Source organism: Notothenia rossii (assembly GCF_949606895.1).
Source record: "Notothenia rossii genome assembly, contig: scaffold_206, whole genome shotgun sequence".
Classification (NCBI taxonomy): domain Eukaryota; kingdom Metazoa; phylum Chordata; class Actinopteri; order Perciformes; family Nototheniidae; genus Notothenia; species Notothenia rossii.
The window spans coordinates 43,221-61,567 of NW_027639663.1; the positions used below are offsets into that span (position 1 = coordinate 43,221).

General features: G+C 41.2%; 1 protein-coding gene across 1 annotated transcript in view; it reads left to right on the top strand.

Annotated features, from left to right (window-relative positions):
- The first annotated feature begins 848 nt into the window (after positions 1–848).
- Positions 849–18,347, top strand: part of LOC307027546 (FH1/FH2 domain-containing protein 3-like) — a 31,368-nt gene continuing 13,869 nt past the window's right edge. Inside the window, exons 1-3 of the mRNA XM_079695818.1 lie at positions 849–1,381; positions 6,066–6,175; positions 10,015–10,082. Coding sequence (XP_079551944.1) covers positions 1,217–1,381; positions 6,066–6,175; positions 10,015–10,082 — 343 coding nt within the window. The 5' untranslated portion in view covers positions 849–1,216. The remainder of the gene's footprint in view (positions 1,382–6,065; positions 6,176–10,014; positions 10,083–18,347) is intronic.

Consider the following 18,347-nt stretch of genomic DNA (forward strand, 5'->3'; position numbering starts at 1 on the left):
GATGTCCCTATAAATGTATCATTAATGATATTGTTATTGATATTATTTATTTATGTTTAATTATTATTCATATTATTATTATTATTTTAGAAACTACACGAGCAGTTTTCAACAACTACTTTTTTTTATACAGTAAATGAGAGATACTGTTGCACATCAGTAAACAAGCTACTTCCTGTTCACTTCCATAACAATACTGTATATTTCATTTGATTATTTCAAGTACTTTGCAATAGTATACTGCACGTATTTTTTATCCAGATTTCATGTAAATACTTTCTTGTATAATAGTTTCACTCGTTTTTATTTAATTTTTGGTTGTTTTTTTCTTAAATTGTATCATTTACACCAGTACGAATTCCTCGTATGTGTCAACCTACAGTATAAATAAATAAACCAGTAAACCAGTTTCTGATTCCGATTACTGTATAACTTGCATTTACGCCTCTTAGCCACTAGAGTTCGGCATTTGTCAAGACTGCAGTTTAACCTATGAGTTTAACATGCACCAAAAAGGAACATATTTATTTATCCCTGTATTCATCTGATCTGGACTTGTAGTGTTGGACTGTTGTGAGCGTACACCAAACCAAACACATCTACTTTATTTGTTAATTTATTATATTTTAAGCTTAAGATTTCCCCTTTTCTTTAATCTAATGTTGCACTAACACAGCAGTAGGTCCTTATTGTCCCTTAATTTGTTAAAGGATTTATAAATATACTCATTTTTTGAAAGGATTAGTGCGGTTCATTATAGGAAGCCACTGCTAAGCCGGAGACTGATCTGAAGGGAGGGGGGAAGTGAGGCAGAGAGGAAAATAGATATGGGTTGTGGGGGGGAGGAGGGGGGTGGATTTAGTGTGACTCAGACAGACAGCAGACCGGCTGTCCCAGGCTGCGCTGATCCTTCACTCTCCGGCCGGCTGCAGTCCGCCTGCTGCCTCACTCTATCACCGGACACCTGCCTCTCCGAGAGTAACAGAGAAACATCCCAGCAAAGCAAGAGGAGCAAAGTGAGACAGCCAGGACACACAACCGGTTTCTAGTGCCACTTTTTCGGCTTCCAGCACCCCCCCTCCTTCCCCTCTCCTCCTCCCTCAGGAGCGCGCTTGGAGACCCGGGTTTGTTGTCGTTACCGGGAGAGGAGCGCTCAGCGACCCGAGCCTCACACCGCGCTGCCTCCCCTCAGAGGAGATACTTGCATGGATGCACCATGGCCACGTTTGTCTGCAGGGTTCAGTTTCTAGATGACACCGATCCGTTCAACAGCACCAACTTCCCAGAACCGACGAGACCGCCGCTGTACACCTTCAGTGAAGACATCCCGCTCATCAACCAGCTAGCAGGCATCCACCGGCTCCTCAGGGCTCCACACAAGGTAGGGTTACCATCAAATCATCTGAAACGTAATGTATGTTGCCGAATTAATCCCATAGTAGGATGCTGTTGTTATAAAGCCAAAAAACACTGGAAACAACCAAAATAGCACAACATTCATATTCATTATTATTACATTGTTTTCCTCTTTATATTCTAACATAGGCCTACAGGTTCAAATCAGGGCTGCATGAGGTTGTTTTGAATGCTGTTTTTACTTTAAGCCTTCTTCAAATAAACTTCCATACCCACCATTCAGAGGCTATTTTGAGAACACAAGCAAGCACAAGTGATTGGCTCTCCAGCCTGAGGACTCGAACAGGGTTGCAAAAGTTTTCCTTGAAGCCCACAGCAACATTACACATGGGTTTAGTTTGTTTTGGACTCGATATTCAGATTGATTCCAGTGTTGGCAAAGGCTGACAATCCACCAGCCCTAAACAGATTCCTAATTTAATAATAAGGATGCATTCTTGTCTTAAAATACATCTTTCTTTGTTCTGAATATTTGCAGTGTCACAGAGACAGGTGTGTAATGGCATCAGTGAAACCAGATCCATGTGACAGTCAGTGAAAGCCGTTTCCCAGCCAAAAGCATGATTCACAGAGGATCAGATTTAGTGGCGAGTCAGATTATAATTGTATTACAGTACCCTGATAGAAAGTGTCTGAATTTCAGTAATAAAAGCAACAATGAAAAACAACACACATTCCATAAGACTAGGTCACAGAAACACACAGAGAGGTAAAGCAGATGCTGAGCTTGTTTTTATTCTTCATTTGCCATAAAATTCAAGCTGAAAACATTTAATTAAAAATAAAAGTGAGACACCAATAGAAAAAAGAGAGGTCCTCTTCTGGCTCACAACCCTGACAGCAAACCAGCGTTCGACAGCAGAGTGGTTTTCCAGACCAAATAGATCTTTTGCTGCCCCATCGTTAAAAGCCACAAAACAAATGAAAAATGGCCCACAGCACAGAAAAGCTTATGATTACAACCTCCACACAGACAGATGGCACAGCCCGCATTCGTGTTTGCTATTTGGTTCACATCAGAAGGAGGACTGTGTGCAATGGCAACTAGATATTTTGCTCAGATTATAGGGATGAAACTGACCGGTTGCAAATCTGCCCGTCAAACTGTCCGCATTTAAACCTTGGTGTTACAATATTATTGGAAAATGTCAAAGCTTGCAAAAGGGACAATTTCCTTTTGGTCTTTCTTTGTTAAAGCAAATTTGGTCTTAACTTTCTGTGCTGTTCTCTGAGAAAAGCCTACTGTATGATTATGTTGAGATGGTGGAGCTCTGCATTTAAAGTATAGGTCACTTGTCCCAGAATTCCTGCGGCCATGGCCTGGATCCCTGCGACACTTTGTTCTCCTCACTTTGGCTGCTGTGGTTTTCCTGACCTCTTCCTCCAGCTCCTCTTCCACCTCTCTGACCATGCACCCGTTTGTAGACTCAAATACAAACACACACACGGTTAGGCTAACGTGCCAGGGCTAAATCAGTCACTTCATGATGATTCGCAATCATCACTTTCCTGTTAAACCTAAATTTATAATATGAGGCCAAGCAAAGTTCATCGAATTTGAACTTTCGAATGTTAAAGATGATATCAAGTAAAGATTTTTGAGTTAAATTTAGCCTCAACATCAGCAGTAAAAAAACTCCCATTTCCCTCAAAAACAACAAAGCAGACTTAACAGCTCAGCTAGTATTTCATTACCTAAGGGTTGCCATTAAAGCAAAACTGGGAGATTTAATAGCTGTGTAGCACCCACCCTCCTGCACGCTCTTCAAACGGCCGTATCATCTATTGCTCTGATTCTGACACAAAAACAGTTCCTAAAAACTTGTTGGAGTTACGTAAGGTTATTGTTAAGTGTTGACCCAGCGTGATCGCCAGCAGGCTCAGTGTTGTTTCAACGTGGTAGTAATTACTCCCCTACCCCCACTTTGTTCTCTTTGCCTCGCTCTTTGGGGAGAATTTGATTAAATGAGTGTAAAGTATACTAGCCACTAAGTGTTCCCTTGGCCCAGCCCAGAGTGTGAAGAGCTTGCGGTTCCTTCTGGAGCCACCTCTCAGCCGGCTCCGTCCAGCATGATGTGTTTTGTTTTGATATTACCGCTATTACCCACGCAAAGTGTTTTAGGAACAAGACACCCTTTGGAAGGGGGGCTGTTAACATATTGCGTTTCTGAGTGGTCTCACTTCTCGCTGTCCGAGCAGTATTTCTACGATTAAGTAACTTATCTAGATAAAGATGAGCAGCAAAAAAAAAGCAGGGAAAAGGGGTTGACACGTGTAAGACACAAATGGGGGATTTTCAGAGAAGGCCTCATTTAGGGATCATACAGACTCTTAATTATTAGTGGATAGAAAATGCTGAATAATGCTAGATGATTGAGCACAAGATATGCTTTTGTCTTGTGCTGCATACAAAGCAGGGCAGTAGGCCAGGGCATGATTAACTCTCCTACTTTCTCTACCCCGTCTATCCCCCCCTCCCCTATTGGCACGAAATGTCTGAATAACAATGGAATTGCACTAGGGTTCAATAGGTTGTGATACGGGCGTTAGACTTTACATTTGAACCCTAAAACATGTTAAAGTGGTGCTAGAAGGCAAGATTTTAATGATGGCAAAGTTGGCTTGATAAATAATGACGGTGAGGTTGCAGATTGTACCAACTGAATACCTCTTTGCCCACCCCCTCCCTTTCTAAGCCTGCAGAGAATATACGGGTCATAAGGTAATATAAAACATTTAATAAAATATTAAATTTCTTCCAATAGATGCTCCAAATTCTACACACTGCTTCTTTTAATTTTAATTCGCGATCATTAAAACGAAACGTAATCCTATCAGTCCGGGATGTACTTTGTATTCAATGCTAACGAGCACATGTTAGCATGCATACAGACAAAAGTAAGATAACAAACTTGTCAAATGTTAAACATATCAATCTATTGTCAATTTGATCATCTTGTCATTAGCTTTTTAGTAAAGGTAAAAGTCCACTCAAGGTCCACTTATCTTTTTGACTTAGCTCTCAGCCTCATTTCACAAGCCTCTTCCTGATTTATAACTATCAACACAATGTCATAGTGGTCTATCTTGGAAAACATGGCCATGACAGTCTTTTGTATTTGTCTGAATGACTGAATTTGGATCAGGGAGCTGCACTTTTGCTTTGCGGATTATCTTTTTGGCACACATGGATTAATGTTGTTTTGAGGGGAAACTGGAGCAGAACCCAGAGTCACCTCTTTTAATTATGCCACATATTTCCTTGCTCTGAGTTTGGGATTACTTAAAGAAATTATTATCTCCTTTGCAACACTTTGGCATTGGCAGTGACCGTCACCCCCCTTTCAGACTCCCAGTTTTTGCGGACACACCCACCCTTGAGCTCTTGTGCGCATGCTGCCTCAGTGCAGAGTAAATATAGCAAGGTTATATTTATGCTGTGAGTCCATCCGACAGTCCGTCTCTCTGTTTCCCAGTGAGAAGGAGGGACAGACGGAGGGCAGCAGCAGGTCTTATGATCTGTGGTCGCTGCTGGTCAGGGAGTGTCGTCATGCAGCTCGCCCCAGACAGCCATGGGGCGTTTGGCAGCACACCAGAGGCTAGGTTAATCCTACCCATAATATAAAGGTGCTAAATGCTAACTCAAATCCTGACAGTGATCTCATTCACCTATTCATATATCAGCAGCTTTGACAATAAGTCGCAAAGCTCTTTGTAACAATAAAGAAGTGATGCATGTTACTTTTTATGAGTTGTAGCTTGAATGGCTGCGTGCACCTGCTATCAACATGTGACCATACCCATAAACATCAATGCCAGTGGTGTGCAGATATATTACTGTGCACCTGGCCTCAAACTCAGCATGGTTTCTCATTACACAGCATAGCGGCTTGATTCTGACGAAGGCTATTCTGCATTGCTTTCTTAGATCATGCATTTGCAGATGGCAAGATTGGTCAGTTTTAGAGCACTTACTAAACAGAATTTGCCAAGTGCATGAATGTAGGCATGTCAATAAAGTAAGTAGGAATGACTAAAGAGAACTATATGTTCTGGAGCTTCAAGCTCATTATTTAAGTGTTATTTTATCGGCTGGTATTGAAACGCACGTAAACCTTTCTTTATTTCAGTGTTTCCCTCTGGTTTTGGTTTCATGTTTTGCTGCCTTTATTGCTTTGTTTCTACTACTGTACTTAATTCCCTTTACAGCTTTGTAATGCTGAAAGCAGAGCCGCACCAAATTGGCTCGCCCACTTCTCATGGGCCACTGTATACACTTTTTTTGAAATCCATACCCCGTAAAGTTGCTTTATTTTACAGGCTCAAGTTGTTTCAAAAAAGGGTGTGAAACACATGCAGAGACATACTGTAGTGAAGGACTATTAAAAATAGTGAGCCCTGAGACCTTTTTCATTCCTGTGGGTGGTTCATGTACGCACATCACTGCATGGCCAGGGAAATTTCACATGCCATCATGTACTGTATGTCAGAGCGCTCAATCATATTTTCCATTGCTATTTTAGGTATGAAAGCCAATTTTTAAGTTGGCCCTCAGTTTTGTTTGATGAAATCCAATACCTTGTATCAAGTCTATACTGTATCTGTCATCAGGACTTGTATTCCAAATATATTTTCATTTTTTTCCATAGCTTGATGACTGCACGCTACAGCTCTCCCACAATGGCACCTATCTGGATCTGGAGTCATCTCTGGCTGAGCAAAAGGACGAGTTGGAAGGCTTTCATCAGGACGACACAGGGTGAGACTGATTCACAGTTTGAAACTCAAACACTATCACTCTTCACTGTTCAAAACATTTGAGATAAAGTAATGACCCCCCGCCCCCTAGCCTTTACTCTCCCCCACACAAACACACATGTCTCTTCTTAGTTTCTAAATTTGTATAAAATGGAAGGAATCACAACTGCTGGATATGAATTTCTTGGAACCACAAGTTCATGGAAAGTATGAAACACTGTGGAAAGCAGGACAGATGTGCCCTCTCTTTCACAGCTACGGCTCTCTCTCTGTGTTTTTGTTTTACAATAACTCATAATTTATCGACGTTGTGACAAAATATCACAAACCTGTCAACTGTAGAACAACTTGACCACTTGGTAACAGTGGGTCTCATATATTAGTCTCTTGCTGGATTTTTACCAGCAGAAGTTCTGGAGTCTTTCTTTCGGTCAACAAGAGAAATGGAAAATAGAGATCTGCTACTAGGGCTCATAATTTCCACCTCAAAAAGTGTTGGTAGTGAGCAATCTAGATGGTGACACACATTGTATTGTGATCAATAGGTTTGGTAGAGATTGTGACAAAAACAATATGGCAGCCAAACTTAAATGTGACCTTTTCTGTGTGAAAGGTGTCTTTGTAGTCATCAACATCTTTTCAGGGTTTGTCATTTATTTCCATGTTATGCTAATTCGTTCTTTTACTTCAATACATTGCATAAGTAATATTTTAGGCTATTTTTTTATTCTACTATATTTATTAAGTTTTAGTTACTAAATCCTTTGAAAACATAAATTATTAATACACATTTAAAAATCAGATTCAACATTGTTTTGTGCTCTATGGATGTATTGATACTTGTATTCGTTTCGCCAGGGCTTTTAACTCTGACATAGTATTTCTAGAATGTTTTATTATTGCATCTTTACTAATGTAGATGATCCTCCTCTACCACGGTTTGCTGTCTTTATTATCAAATGTCAGTGAATAAGGGCAAACTGACCGTGGATCTGCTATTATGGAGAATCATCCAATCAGATTAGATTTGGGCATCTTTTGCGCACATTGTCAACGCAGACGCGAAGGCTGTTTGAAACCTCATCAATTTGTATTAATGTTCAAAAGGGAACCGTTTAAGAACAGTTACAGGTCATGACCGATGTACAGTAAGTAACCGAAAAATAATCCCTGCATTTGTTTGAAATTTTAAATAATGTTATTGTAAAATAAATGTAGCCAGTAATAACGGTAAAGCTAACAGCACACATTGTAGCTAGCCTAGTTAGCGCAGTTAGCTAAATTAGCTTCTATTAGTTTCCGTATTTCATTTTAACATTACATGACCAGCAAGCAAGTTAACTAAGCCACCCATTACGTTGAAAATAAACCAACAGGTACGTGTACCATAATTTAAACTACTAGTAGGCTATATAGCATCATAACTTTAGTGTTTGCTAGGTAACTGTTGTGCAAATCCAGCCGTTTAAAAACGAGCCTGTGCGTTTTAACAACAGGTGTTGTTACTTTAGCTTATTAGCACAACAACCAGTTGTGAATTAATTAAACAATCTTTAGTTCCTAGTATCAAAACAGTAGCACTGTGTTTAATGCCGCTGTTGAGAAGTGCTTTGCAGTGTATTTATTTTTCCTCGGCCAAAATAGCTGGGTTGTTATTTGTGTCTGTGTGTGGTTGTTGCCATGTGTACAGTACATGTCATGAAGTTGTTTATCAGTGTTTATATATACAGTCTATGGTGTGTACCTGGTAAACCCTGTGACAGATTATGGACAGGTGTATAAATCCCTGTGTGTGTGTTTGTGGGAACTGGCTGGATAGGACAGGCCTGTCTATCATCTAACCAAGGTCATACTGCACTGACAGTAGGAAAGAATCATGCATTGGCTGAAGTTTGAACCTTTCTTGGCTTAACATCACAAAGGCTGATGATAGACGCTTCTGACAATGCCTGTCTTATCCATCCTCTGTTGGATGTATACTGTGTGTGTAGTGTGTCACAAATGAATACATTAACAGTCAAACTCAGTATCTCAGCCTCACACTACATATTTCACTTTTAAATCACGCAGTTCTCATTGTATTTTGAAACATTTGCATATTGGTTTTAAATTATGGGATTGACTGCATGTGTCTTTTATTCAGCAGTGTACTGTACTGTAGACACACACAGTGTTTCCCCTACCATTGTCGGTAGGGTGCCAACGGAGCCCCGCCCCGCCCCCCTTAAAAATTCAAGGTGTTTTTTTATTTGTATTTGTTTTAATAAAACAAATTTATAGCACCAAATTTCAACTAATCTATCTACTGTCACTTTTGACAATGAACACGTGCCCTTTTATTAAATAAACTAAACACTTTCATTTTAAGTTATGAGTTTAGTGTTTTTGACCCTAAGAAACATGATGCATTAATCAATAACAATAATCCACAGCTCCTCTCTCTGCTCCAGAGGATTTAAAAAAATAAAAATATCCCAACAACACCCCCCAAAGCAGTAAACCTAGGGGGAACACTGGACACATGTATTTCAATTATATATAATTAAGGCTAAGGCTATTGTTCTGCTTTTTATGTGCAAACCTGAACTGACATATTGAAAATAGCCTTTCACTGAGTGTTACACAGAGTAGTGTGATATAAAAGAATTTTCACCCAGAATTTTTTCCCACGCATCAAAAATGTGTTGTGATTCCACTTGTGGCAGGACACTGCTCACCACAGTTGACAGTAAACAAGGTCCTCTGGTGACGAGGACAGCTCAAGAGCCAGCTCTCACTAAAGAAAAAGATAAATTGGGAGGAAACTGCTGTAGATGACGAAGCTGGCTAACCAAAGTCTGTCAAACATGTAAAATAAAAATGAATCCTATCCCTCACATCCCACTTGCATTTTTAATCCAAAACATCCCTTTTAATAATCATAGTAATATAGCCTGTCATTCTTACCCACTACTTTATCAAACAGCTTCAGCAAATGAATCTGCAAGAAAAACACAGATTTATCAGCATCTCGGCAGATCGTGATAACATTTTGCTCTATTTCCGAGCAAAGCTGATAACGCAGCTTAACAGGAGGATAGGAGGCCAGCTGGTCTCTTGTTTGGGTGTGTGTTATCCCCATTGCATGTTATGCGTGATGGTTGTATTGCAGCTGTGTGTGTTATCAGAGCAGTGCTTTCCCTGCTTGGATTGAATGCTATCACCGTGTTAGTGATGGAAGTTAGCGATTAGCTCCTGAAGATCGGAAAGATTGAGTTTGAGGTGCTCTCAAAATACCATCATGCATTACTTTAATTTTTGTGTGCTCATTTTGTTTTCCCACTGGAAATATGCTGTGTATGAATGTGTGTGTGTGTGTGTGTGTGTGTGTGTGTGTGTGTGTGTGTGTGTGTGTGTGTGTGTGTGTGTGTGTGTGTGTGTGTGTGTGTGTGTGTGTGTGTGTGTGTGTGTGTGTGTGTGTGTTGTCTCCTGCACTTTTGCTGTCTGTCCTCGAGGCTCAGATGTGTATCAGTATAGGGGTACAAGTTCTATTCAGGCAACTGTTTGTCTGCCCCATTCCCGTCATGCCATCATTAAACAAAAAGTATATTTTCCTTAAAGTAGTAGCCAAGGGTTTAGCTGGTGTCTCGTCATTTTCCAATAGCTTTTCACTTGTTGCAGGATATTCTTCCCTATAATTAAGTGTAAATAAATCATGAACAAGGCAGATCACTCCACTACTGCCAGACAAATCCCACATTTGACCTACATGCGATTTTCTCTAAGTCAAATGATTGTGTAGAAACGAGACAAAATACCCGGTTGCTTTCATAAAGATATGTTTTCTTCTTTCGTTGTCAGGTCCAGAGGGAAGAAGCACAGTGTTGTTCTACGGACCCAGCTGACTGTCCGTGTACATGCCTGCATTGGTGAGTGTGTTTGACATGTTTATGTATGTGTTTAACATCGGTCCCCCCCAGTGGACACACACACACACACACACACACCCCGCCACACACATCAGCAGGTCTAAGAACATACTGTACTGCACGCTTGGATGGCTGTCCAGGGGTTTACACGTGGTGCATTCTGGGTCAGACCCGGGACCTCCCACTCAGAGGCAGGTTTGACTGGTGTTTGAAAATTCTCCAAAATTCGACATGGTATTGTGATCACGTCAGTAATTGCATTACACATGTGTGATGGGAGCTTTTATAGAGAGAACAAAATATTAATAATAAAACTAATCTGATTGTGTAACTTTAGGATTGTTTTCTTGCCTACTGGCTTATTACAGTACTTCTATATAAATAAGAACATAATGTACTGGGAGCTCATGGTTGATTTTGATGTCTGTTGTTCTCATTACATTCATCTAAGTTCACCAACATCCCGTCATTTAAGAAGCGATGTATTCCTTCTTCTGTCTGCAGCCCCCTCCTCTGAATCAGCCCACACTTAGTCAGTGCTCAACCGTTTCCTCCATGACTTGTCTGCATGGTCCACATTCTCCATGCCAGTGATAGCAGCGCTAATTCTGTCCACTAGAATCAGTGCCACGGATTGGTGGAGAATGTCATGAGGTTAAAGGTCACTAGGGCTGTGACTAATAATGTTATGTAAAGAAACACGTGTACAGGATTTGTTTTCATCATCTTTTCAATTTTAAATGTTGACATAACAGTTCAGTTGTTACATAAAAAATAAAAAATAGATGGTTCTGCATTATCAACAGTCCCTTTATAGGAGATATTATTGCAACATACTGTAAATAGCAGTTTGCATTAACCCAATTCTCGGGACATGAACCCCTGAACTTGCCCCATATGCCTCTTTTAGTTGATTGCTTTGGACATATGGCCCCTGTTGCTTCTAGAATGAGTGATCTGTTGAGTCTCACAGACGGGCTCAGCCCTTTCTGAGAGGAGAAAACCTGACCCAAACTGCAGCCACCTGCTTATTCAAATATATTTACATATGTGTGCCCTACACAAAAGGGCAGAGTGAATTAAGCAGGAAGAGGTTGTGTAATACAAGTCTTTCTCTCACACTCGTGCCCATATAATACACACGCCCACGCTCAAACACACACAAACAAGCTCTTATGAGGGATCTTCCCATGGCTCATCTTGGTTTTACGAAAAAAAAAAAAAAAAAAAAAACGAGCCGGGCTATATTTGCTTGCCTTGGCATAATTTGAGCACAACTTTTAATGGAGAAATAGCTGCATCATCATCCCCATGAGACATGCCTTTTTTCTTTTGATGGGTAAGAATAAAAACCTTTGCCCTGTGCCAAGGCTTGATGAAAGAGTTTGCCCGATACATCGCCCGCAATCCAGATTTCCTCGTGCATGGCACAGATGCTGAGAAGCAAACCAGATCCTGACTGGAGTTGATACTCTGGAGTGTAATTCTGCTGCATTAGAGAGACGTGTAATCAGACAGTGTGAGCGAGTCAGGGCAGATTCACTTTAGAGATCTAAAGACCATCCCCCCCCCCCCTTCTTAGTGTTGCTTCACCGAGTCAGTAATGCTATCCACTCATCTGGCCGTTTAGCGCTCTCTAATCCTTCAGGGCGTTGACCTTCAGCCTGAGTGGTGGTCAGCATACTATCCACTAAATGAAAAGTCTGTCACTATGAAGGATACCAATTGCTTTTCGAATCAAGTCTCTTTTACTCACAAACAGTTGGTCAGTAAAGACTGGATTGCTGATTGTGCTACATATGATCGTGTTTTTTGAAATCCAGGAATGAATCGTTTCCTTACAGATTTTCCTAATCTCGTCGTCTTCATCAGTCTCCAGGTTTGATTGACAAGGATCAGGATTTGATGGTCAAATGAAGGTCAAATGTCAAGCAGATCTTAGGGCTTTGTGTCTTCAGTTGTTTATTGATCTCCTTTCAGGGCCACAAGGTTGAACAAAAAGAGATAGAAACACCGCTCTCCTTGGCATGTCTTGGCTTCGCTGCTAACAGAAAGATCATTCAGGCTGGCCAGCTTGGGATTACTGATGCTCTGTGATGCGTGTATGTGTGATTGAGGGTGTGATAATGTGTGTGACTTCATTAGTTTTTATGTTGGACATGAAAAAGGGAACACATGCGCATGGTCAGCATTGCTCAACAGTATCTGTCCTGGAGAGGCGTTCATGGCACTTTAATGATCCAGCTCTTCTTAGTACTCACTGCATTTAGACCTACTAGGAGAATGGGGTCAATTCAAAAGTATAATATCTCCTTGTATGCTGTCCTCAGTGTCCTCATGTTTGACCTGAGCCTCATCGATTTGCCCATCTCCTTTTATATCGCTCTTATTTGTTCTTTTGTGGACCTGTTTTTTCCTCGCCTTTTCTCAGTTGTTCCCGTGGTCTGCAGTCTTGTTAGAGTGGCATTCAGAAGCCCTTGTTTAAGGGTTAATTTTAGCAGTCTGCATTTGCAGCAGAGTTGTTTCGAGGGGGGGTTGGTTCAGGCGGTGAATTGCAGGTGTTATCTTTAGAAAGTGTTGACAGCACAGAAACATGCGAGGAAGACAACATGGTGCCGAACCTTTTCCCACTAAATGTGAGAGATACAGGAAGTGAGAGGGTAACAAAGGTGTTGATTGAGGTAGATGGAGGATAGTTGGAAGGAGTAATGCACCACGTGTTGTGAACTCGTATCAAGTTCTTCTACAGAAAACATGACATGTAATAAGCAATGACTTTATGTAGTCCCGTCGGCACCATCAGTTGCACCTGGAGGCGTCGTGCCCATCACATCCCACGAGCGTCAAAACAATGATCTATTAGGGGTGTGATTTGTTCCGGTATCTGTAATATCTGCCTTCCTTAGAGCAAGCATGACTTTGATCTAGTGGGTTCACTAACAACTGTTGCCTTTTAAATCCACTTAGTAACAATAGCATTTCTTTTGAGGCGTGTTTTCTGAACATTCTGGTGAATTTAGTTTCATTATTAAATATCTTTACGCTCTTTTTTTGTTCTCCACCACCTCCACTCTGTTGACCACAGCGTCGCTTACTTTATTTGTCGAAAAGTTGCCATGAAGCTTAAGTGACATAATGTTCTGTAATATTCACTTTTGCTTTAGTGCTTCTACTTTTTTCCTGATCCTTAGCTTTCACCAAAGTTAGCAAAACATCAAACAACAATGATGAAACTCTATATAAAGCTGCACTGGCTGAGTACAAACTGTACTCTTCTCCAAGCTTTTCTTTTCCCATGTGGCCCCATTTCCCAGCCTCCCATGAATTGAAAGAATATGCAGTAATTAAATACAGTTTAAGTGATTAAATAAAGAGAGGGTATGCTATCTGACAGGTAAAGCTCCCTGCAATGATTTGTACAGCAGGTGAAACAAAAGAGTTGGAGTGCAGAACAAAAGACCTGGCATGTGTTTTGGCGCCTGTTCAATCCCTTGGCACTTGCCTCTGGAATTTAGCCCTCATTCCAGAAATGTGGCTCCTTTACCGCTGGATTTCTGTGCCCCAATTATCCGTCCCTAATCACCCCCCGCAGTATTGTAAAGGAGAGGCAGGGGTCGGAGGTGGAGTGGAAATTGAGTTGCTTTGATTTTCTCTCGTTGAGCTGTTGCACAAATTAGCAACTTGTCGAAAGATTGTGTTTCATCTGTGGCTATTTCCCACCTTTAGTTACTTACTCTTGCTTTGATTTGATTTTGCAAAAAGAAACAGTGTAATAATAGGCCTCTAGTACAAAAACAAATATTCACTGTATTTATACATTGTAAGGATATATTTTAAGGATTTGATAGCTCTAGTGAGTTACACAAATCAAAACCTCTATAAATATCAGCTTACTTGCATGGTGGTCTCTCGTAAAATAAGCAGTAGTCTCTTTTCAGTGTTGCTTCCCCGGTGGGGGTGCGGTGTTAGTGACAGCAGTCTGGGCTAGGGATGCTGCAGAAAGAGAGGACTACAGCTGGTTCGAGCAGTGATTTCCTGTGTGCGTTTCCCCCGCTGTGGGAGATAAGGCCTGGTGATGACGTGGTGTGGCAGGGAGATAATGCTTGGTGACGGGTAAGCTGTGAGGGGACAGCGGTATTGGACATCTGAGGCAAACTCTACTCACATCATATGGTTTTCCTGACACGCTACTCTCCAATATCTGTGCCAATATGTTCTAACCTTTCATCGAGCATCACTTTACTTACTAGTTTCAATCACAGCTGCACAATTTAGAAATGTTTCTTTTGACTGATATTGCAATAGAGACAGGATCACAGTATTGGAGGGGTTGATCATTTTTTAATCATCATTTCCATTATAATTGAAGATATATTAAAGGTGGGGTAGGTAAGTTTGAGAAACCGGCTTGAGATACACTTGTTGTTATATTCCATGGAATGCTCTTAACATCCCGATAGCAATGAATATCTGAAGTGCTTTGACAAAAAATACATACAAAAAAGTCATCTGTGGAAGCCGTAGTACTGTAAAAAGCACGACCAATCATCTGAGCCGGCCCGGCTAATGTAACTGGATGGCCTACCTGCCTGTCAGCCTTCCATCTGTGTACAAAATTATCTCGTGCCCTCATTGGTCATGTGCGGGTTCGTGTGGGTTGGAGGAGGGGCTCTGTAAGGAAGTGGCAGATTTTTTCCGGTTGTGTATTTTCAAATTCTAGCGCACTCGAGCTGGTTTTCCAAAATGACCTACCCCACCTTTAACTGATTTTGGCGTGTGTTTTAAAAAAAAAGCATCTTTACCAAACATGTGTTTTATTTAGTCCGTAGACGTTTGTTGGCCGGGATATTGCTGCAGCTTGAAGTTATTTCAATCATTATGGTATTTGAACACATAAGATAAGATAAGACGGACCTTTATTAATCCCTGTGGGGAAATTCAGTACAAGCAGCAACAGGGTAAGGGTGAGAAACAGGACAGCACAGATTCACACAGATTCATCAAATCAAAAATAAAATCAAGATACAAATTTAAATAATAATAATAAAAAAACTATGAAATAAGAAATGAATGTAAAACTAAGAATGAGGCTCCCCTCAAAGTTCCCATGAAGCCCTATGTATCGCGAATGTCAGCGGGGGGGGGGTAGAGCTCCGTGACCACAGAGCATGTGAACGTTGTGATCAGCTGTTTTAGCGCAGTGCTGCTGTACAGACCGACGTTAACAGCAGCCCTGTCTGTGCACACGGAGAGGGACTCTGTCGTCCGGTGATCTAACTGGAAAAGCTTCACAAGTACGTCGTTACGCAAATGCGCTTTGTGACACAAGTGACGGTACGCATTTCAGATTGTTGCCGCGCATGCGTACCTGCGTACCACTTATGTGCACCCCTGCATATATACTTATAGGGACATATATATACATATTACATATTAGATATTAGATATATTAACATGGGTGTGCGGAAACAGCGTTTAGCCTTTAACAAATACTGTGGTTTCTGCGATTTGAATACCAGTCCATGTTGTGATTTTGATAACATGTAGAATCATTGCAGCCCTAATACTCTCCACTTCTGTTCTTTAACCCCTGCAACCTTTTTATTTTCCTGGCATGCCCCTGCTTTCTAAATCTATATTTACTCTATTCAGCTTCACAGACTGTGTTTGCCTCTTTGGCTCATTGAGTTGTACCTTTTAATCTCTCAGTGTGCACGTTGTGTGGCTCAACAAGGATATTTTGCCATGCTTATTAATTGTTGAGCAGTTAAACCTTTTCACCATCTCATCATTACCTGAAATCAGCTGTCATGCATTCAGAATACAGGACACGCTGCTCTGTTTTCATCTGTTTCCCAGAGAGAACGAAGGAATGAGAAAATCTCTTAAATAGTTTCCCCTGTACCCTCACCAGCAGCTGAGAACATTGCGCCCACATGAGTCATGGCTAAGTTACTGCTGCGGGAGATGGAGAGATGGCTGATGAGGCATTAGGGATGGAGGAGCAGTGGAAGTGGTGAAAAAACTTTATAGCAGTAGCTGCTGTAGCAAAACACATAACACACATCTTTCCTGCAGCTGTTCTCAATTATTCCTGCAGTAGAACTTTTCAAATTGTCTCTAACGGCCCGTCCACACAGCAGCTTTAAAAAAATCTTCCAACGCTTCTGCCCATTGACTTTGAATGGGGGTGACGTCACTTTGCCTCGCTTTTCGACGAACTGCATTGTGGGGAAGCAAAGCGAACATTTCCAGGATTTCCAGGATTTTCAGGATTCAAAAGTTGAGCAATTTTCAACTTTTGAAGCTGAGGTGGAAGCGTCAGCCAATCAAATCCCGTTTATGCAAATCTGACAGTACAAGCTCTAGCCAATCAAACCGCGTGCAAGCTGGGAGAGCCAGACCGCAGTTCATTTTCTATATTCCTGAAAATGGAGGAGAAATTAGTTATTGCTTAGCAAATCACCCGGTTCTTTATGACCAGTCGCTAATAACTTACCGGGATACAAACCGGAGGAACCAGGCATGGAGGGAGGTGGCAGAGACAGTGGGTGAAACTGGTAGGTGTTCGCCTGTTTGGGGATGTTATATCCAGTTTACTTCGTTTTAACATTGCTATTGCTTTGTATGTCGGGGGCGGGAGATTCATGTGATTGGTTGTTGGTCGCGTTGCTCGCAAAAAATCCCCACGCTTTCAGACACGCCCACCTCCAAGATTTTCAAGATCTTTTCAAAGCTGCTGTGTGGACGGGCCGTAAATAACTTGCCCTCTTGCTTTCTGCTAAGTAGTAGATTGAGGGGGACTCTGGTCTAAACAAAGTTAAATGTCGCAGTACGCAATAAGCAGATATAAATAACAACTTTGCATATAGCGCTGCTTAAACTCATCCCTCGAGATTTACAATTCCCTGCAATAAAAAAAACGAATAGGATTATTTATGTCTTTATATGTTGCTGTGCAGCCGTGTCTATCATCACTGTAATCAGTTGTTGTGGTGATCCTGTCTGTATGGTACAGTGTGTGCTTTGTGTAGATGTGGCAGGGTTTTCCCTGAGCTGTAGTTTGGCTGAAAACCATGAGCAGCTCAAATGTTGTCTGGTGGCACAACACACCGCTGTTTGAGGTTTGCTCTCCCAGGCCTTACGCTCCTATTGGAGTAGTAAGAAATATATATCTCCATGTTTGTGTGTGTAGGGCTTTGAGTGCGGCTGAATGTTATGTCTGGGCTTGTTCATATGCAACTAATGTGCCTGCAAAAAAAACTCTGGCTGGTCTGTTTGAATCATTTAGAAACTATTACATAATGTAATAAAACATTACAATTACCTCAAGCTAAACATCCAGAACACACAGTGGAGAATCTGCAGGCTTGGCATGTTATCCAGCCGTGGGTTTTTTAGAGATGATGGGTTTAGGGGATGTGTGGAGAGAGACGAGGTGAGAGGGATGATTTCCAGAGAGATGGTAAATCATTTAGGGAAGGGAACACAAGGGAATAACAAAGCAAGGAGGAAATGCACCTGCCAGACAGGCCAGTCGCTCCACTAGTTATGTCATAGCGCTTCAGTCCACCAGCTTACAGGTGAGGAGAAGGGACGCTTTGCCAATGTGCTACAACTCTGCTCTTTTCTCCCCTGGTTAACAGACGCTGAGGTTATTCTACTATGTTGCTTCTATTTCGGGGTTGGACAGAATAGTTGCGGTACACTTGTATTGGCTGTTTTATTTAGCGAAGTTCTGTAATTGCCTGGCTTGACGATAAGTGGAGTTGGCTCTAAACCTCAGTTAAAATTCTTTCTCCAGTTTCATCTAGTGTATTTTATATCGCCTCCATTTAGTTTATCTGCAGGACAGGTTCATTTTGAAGTTGATCCAGAGGTACAACTTTGCACCCCCCCATAGTGAGACTCTTTTATATCTGTCATTACAGGCTAATGTGGTATGTATGAGTCAGGGCAAGATTTCACTTTGCTAATCCTTTCTGCAAGCAGCACATATCCTCACAACATCTTCTCTGTTTACTCACTCTGACTGTTGTTAGGCCTGTACTGGGTCCCCGTAGGTTTTTTCTGTGTTTGCCTTTCCCACTCTCTTAGGGTCTGTCTTTCTCTCATGTTTTAAACTCTGGCCAATTTATTTGGATGATCGACCATTGAAACCACTGTTTTAACACATTTTCAATGCCAATAAATAGCAGTTAAACCACCTTTAAATAGTAATTTAACTAATGCATTATTCATTAATTATTATATAGTGCTTAATAT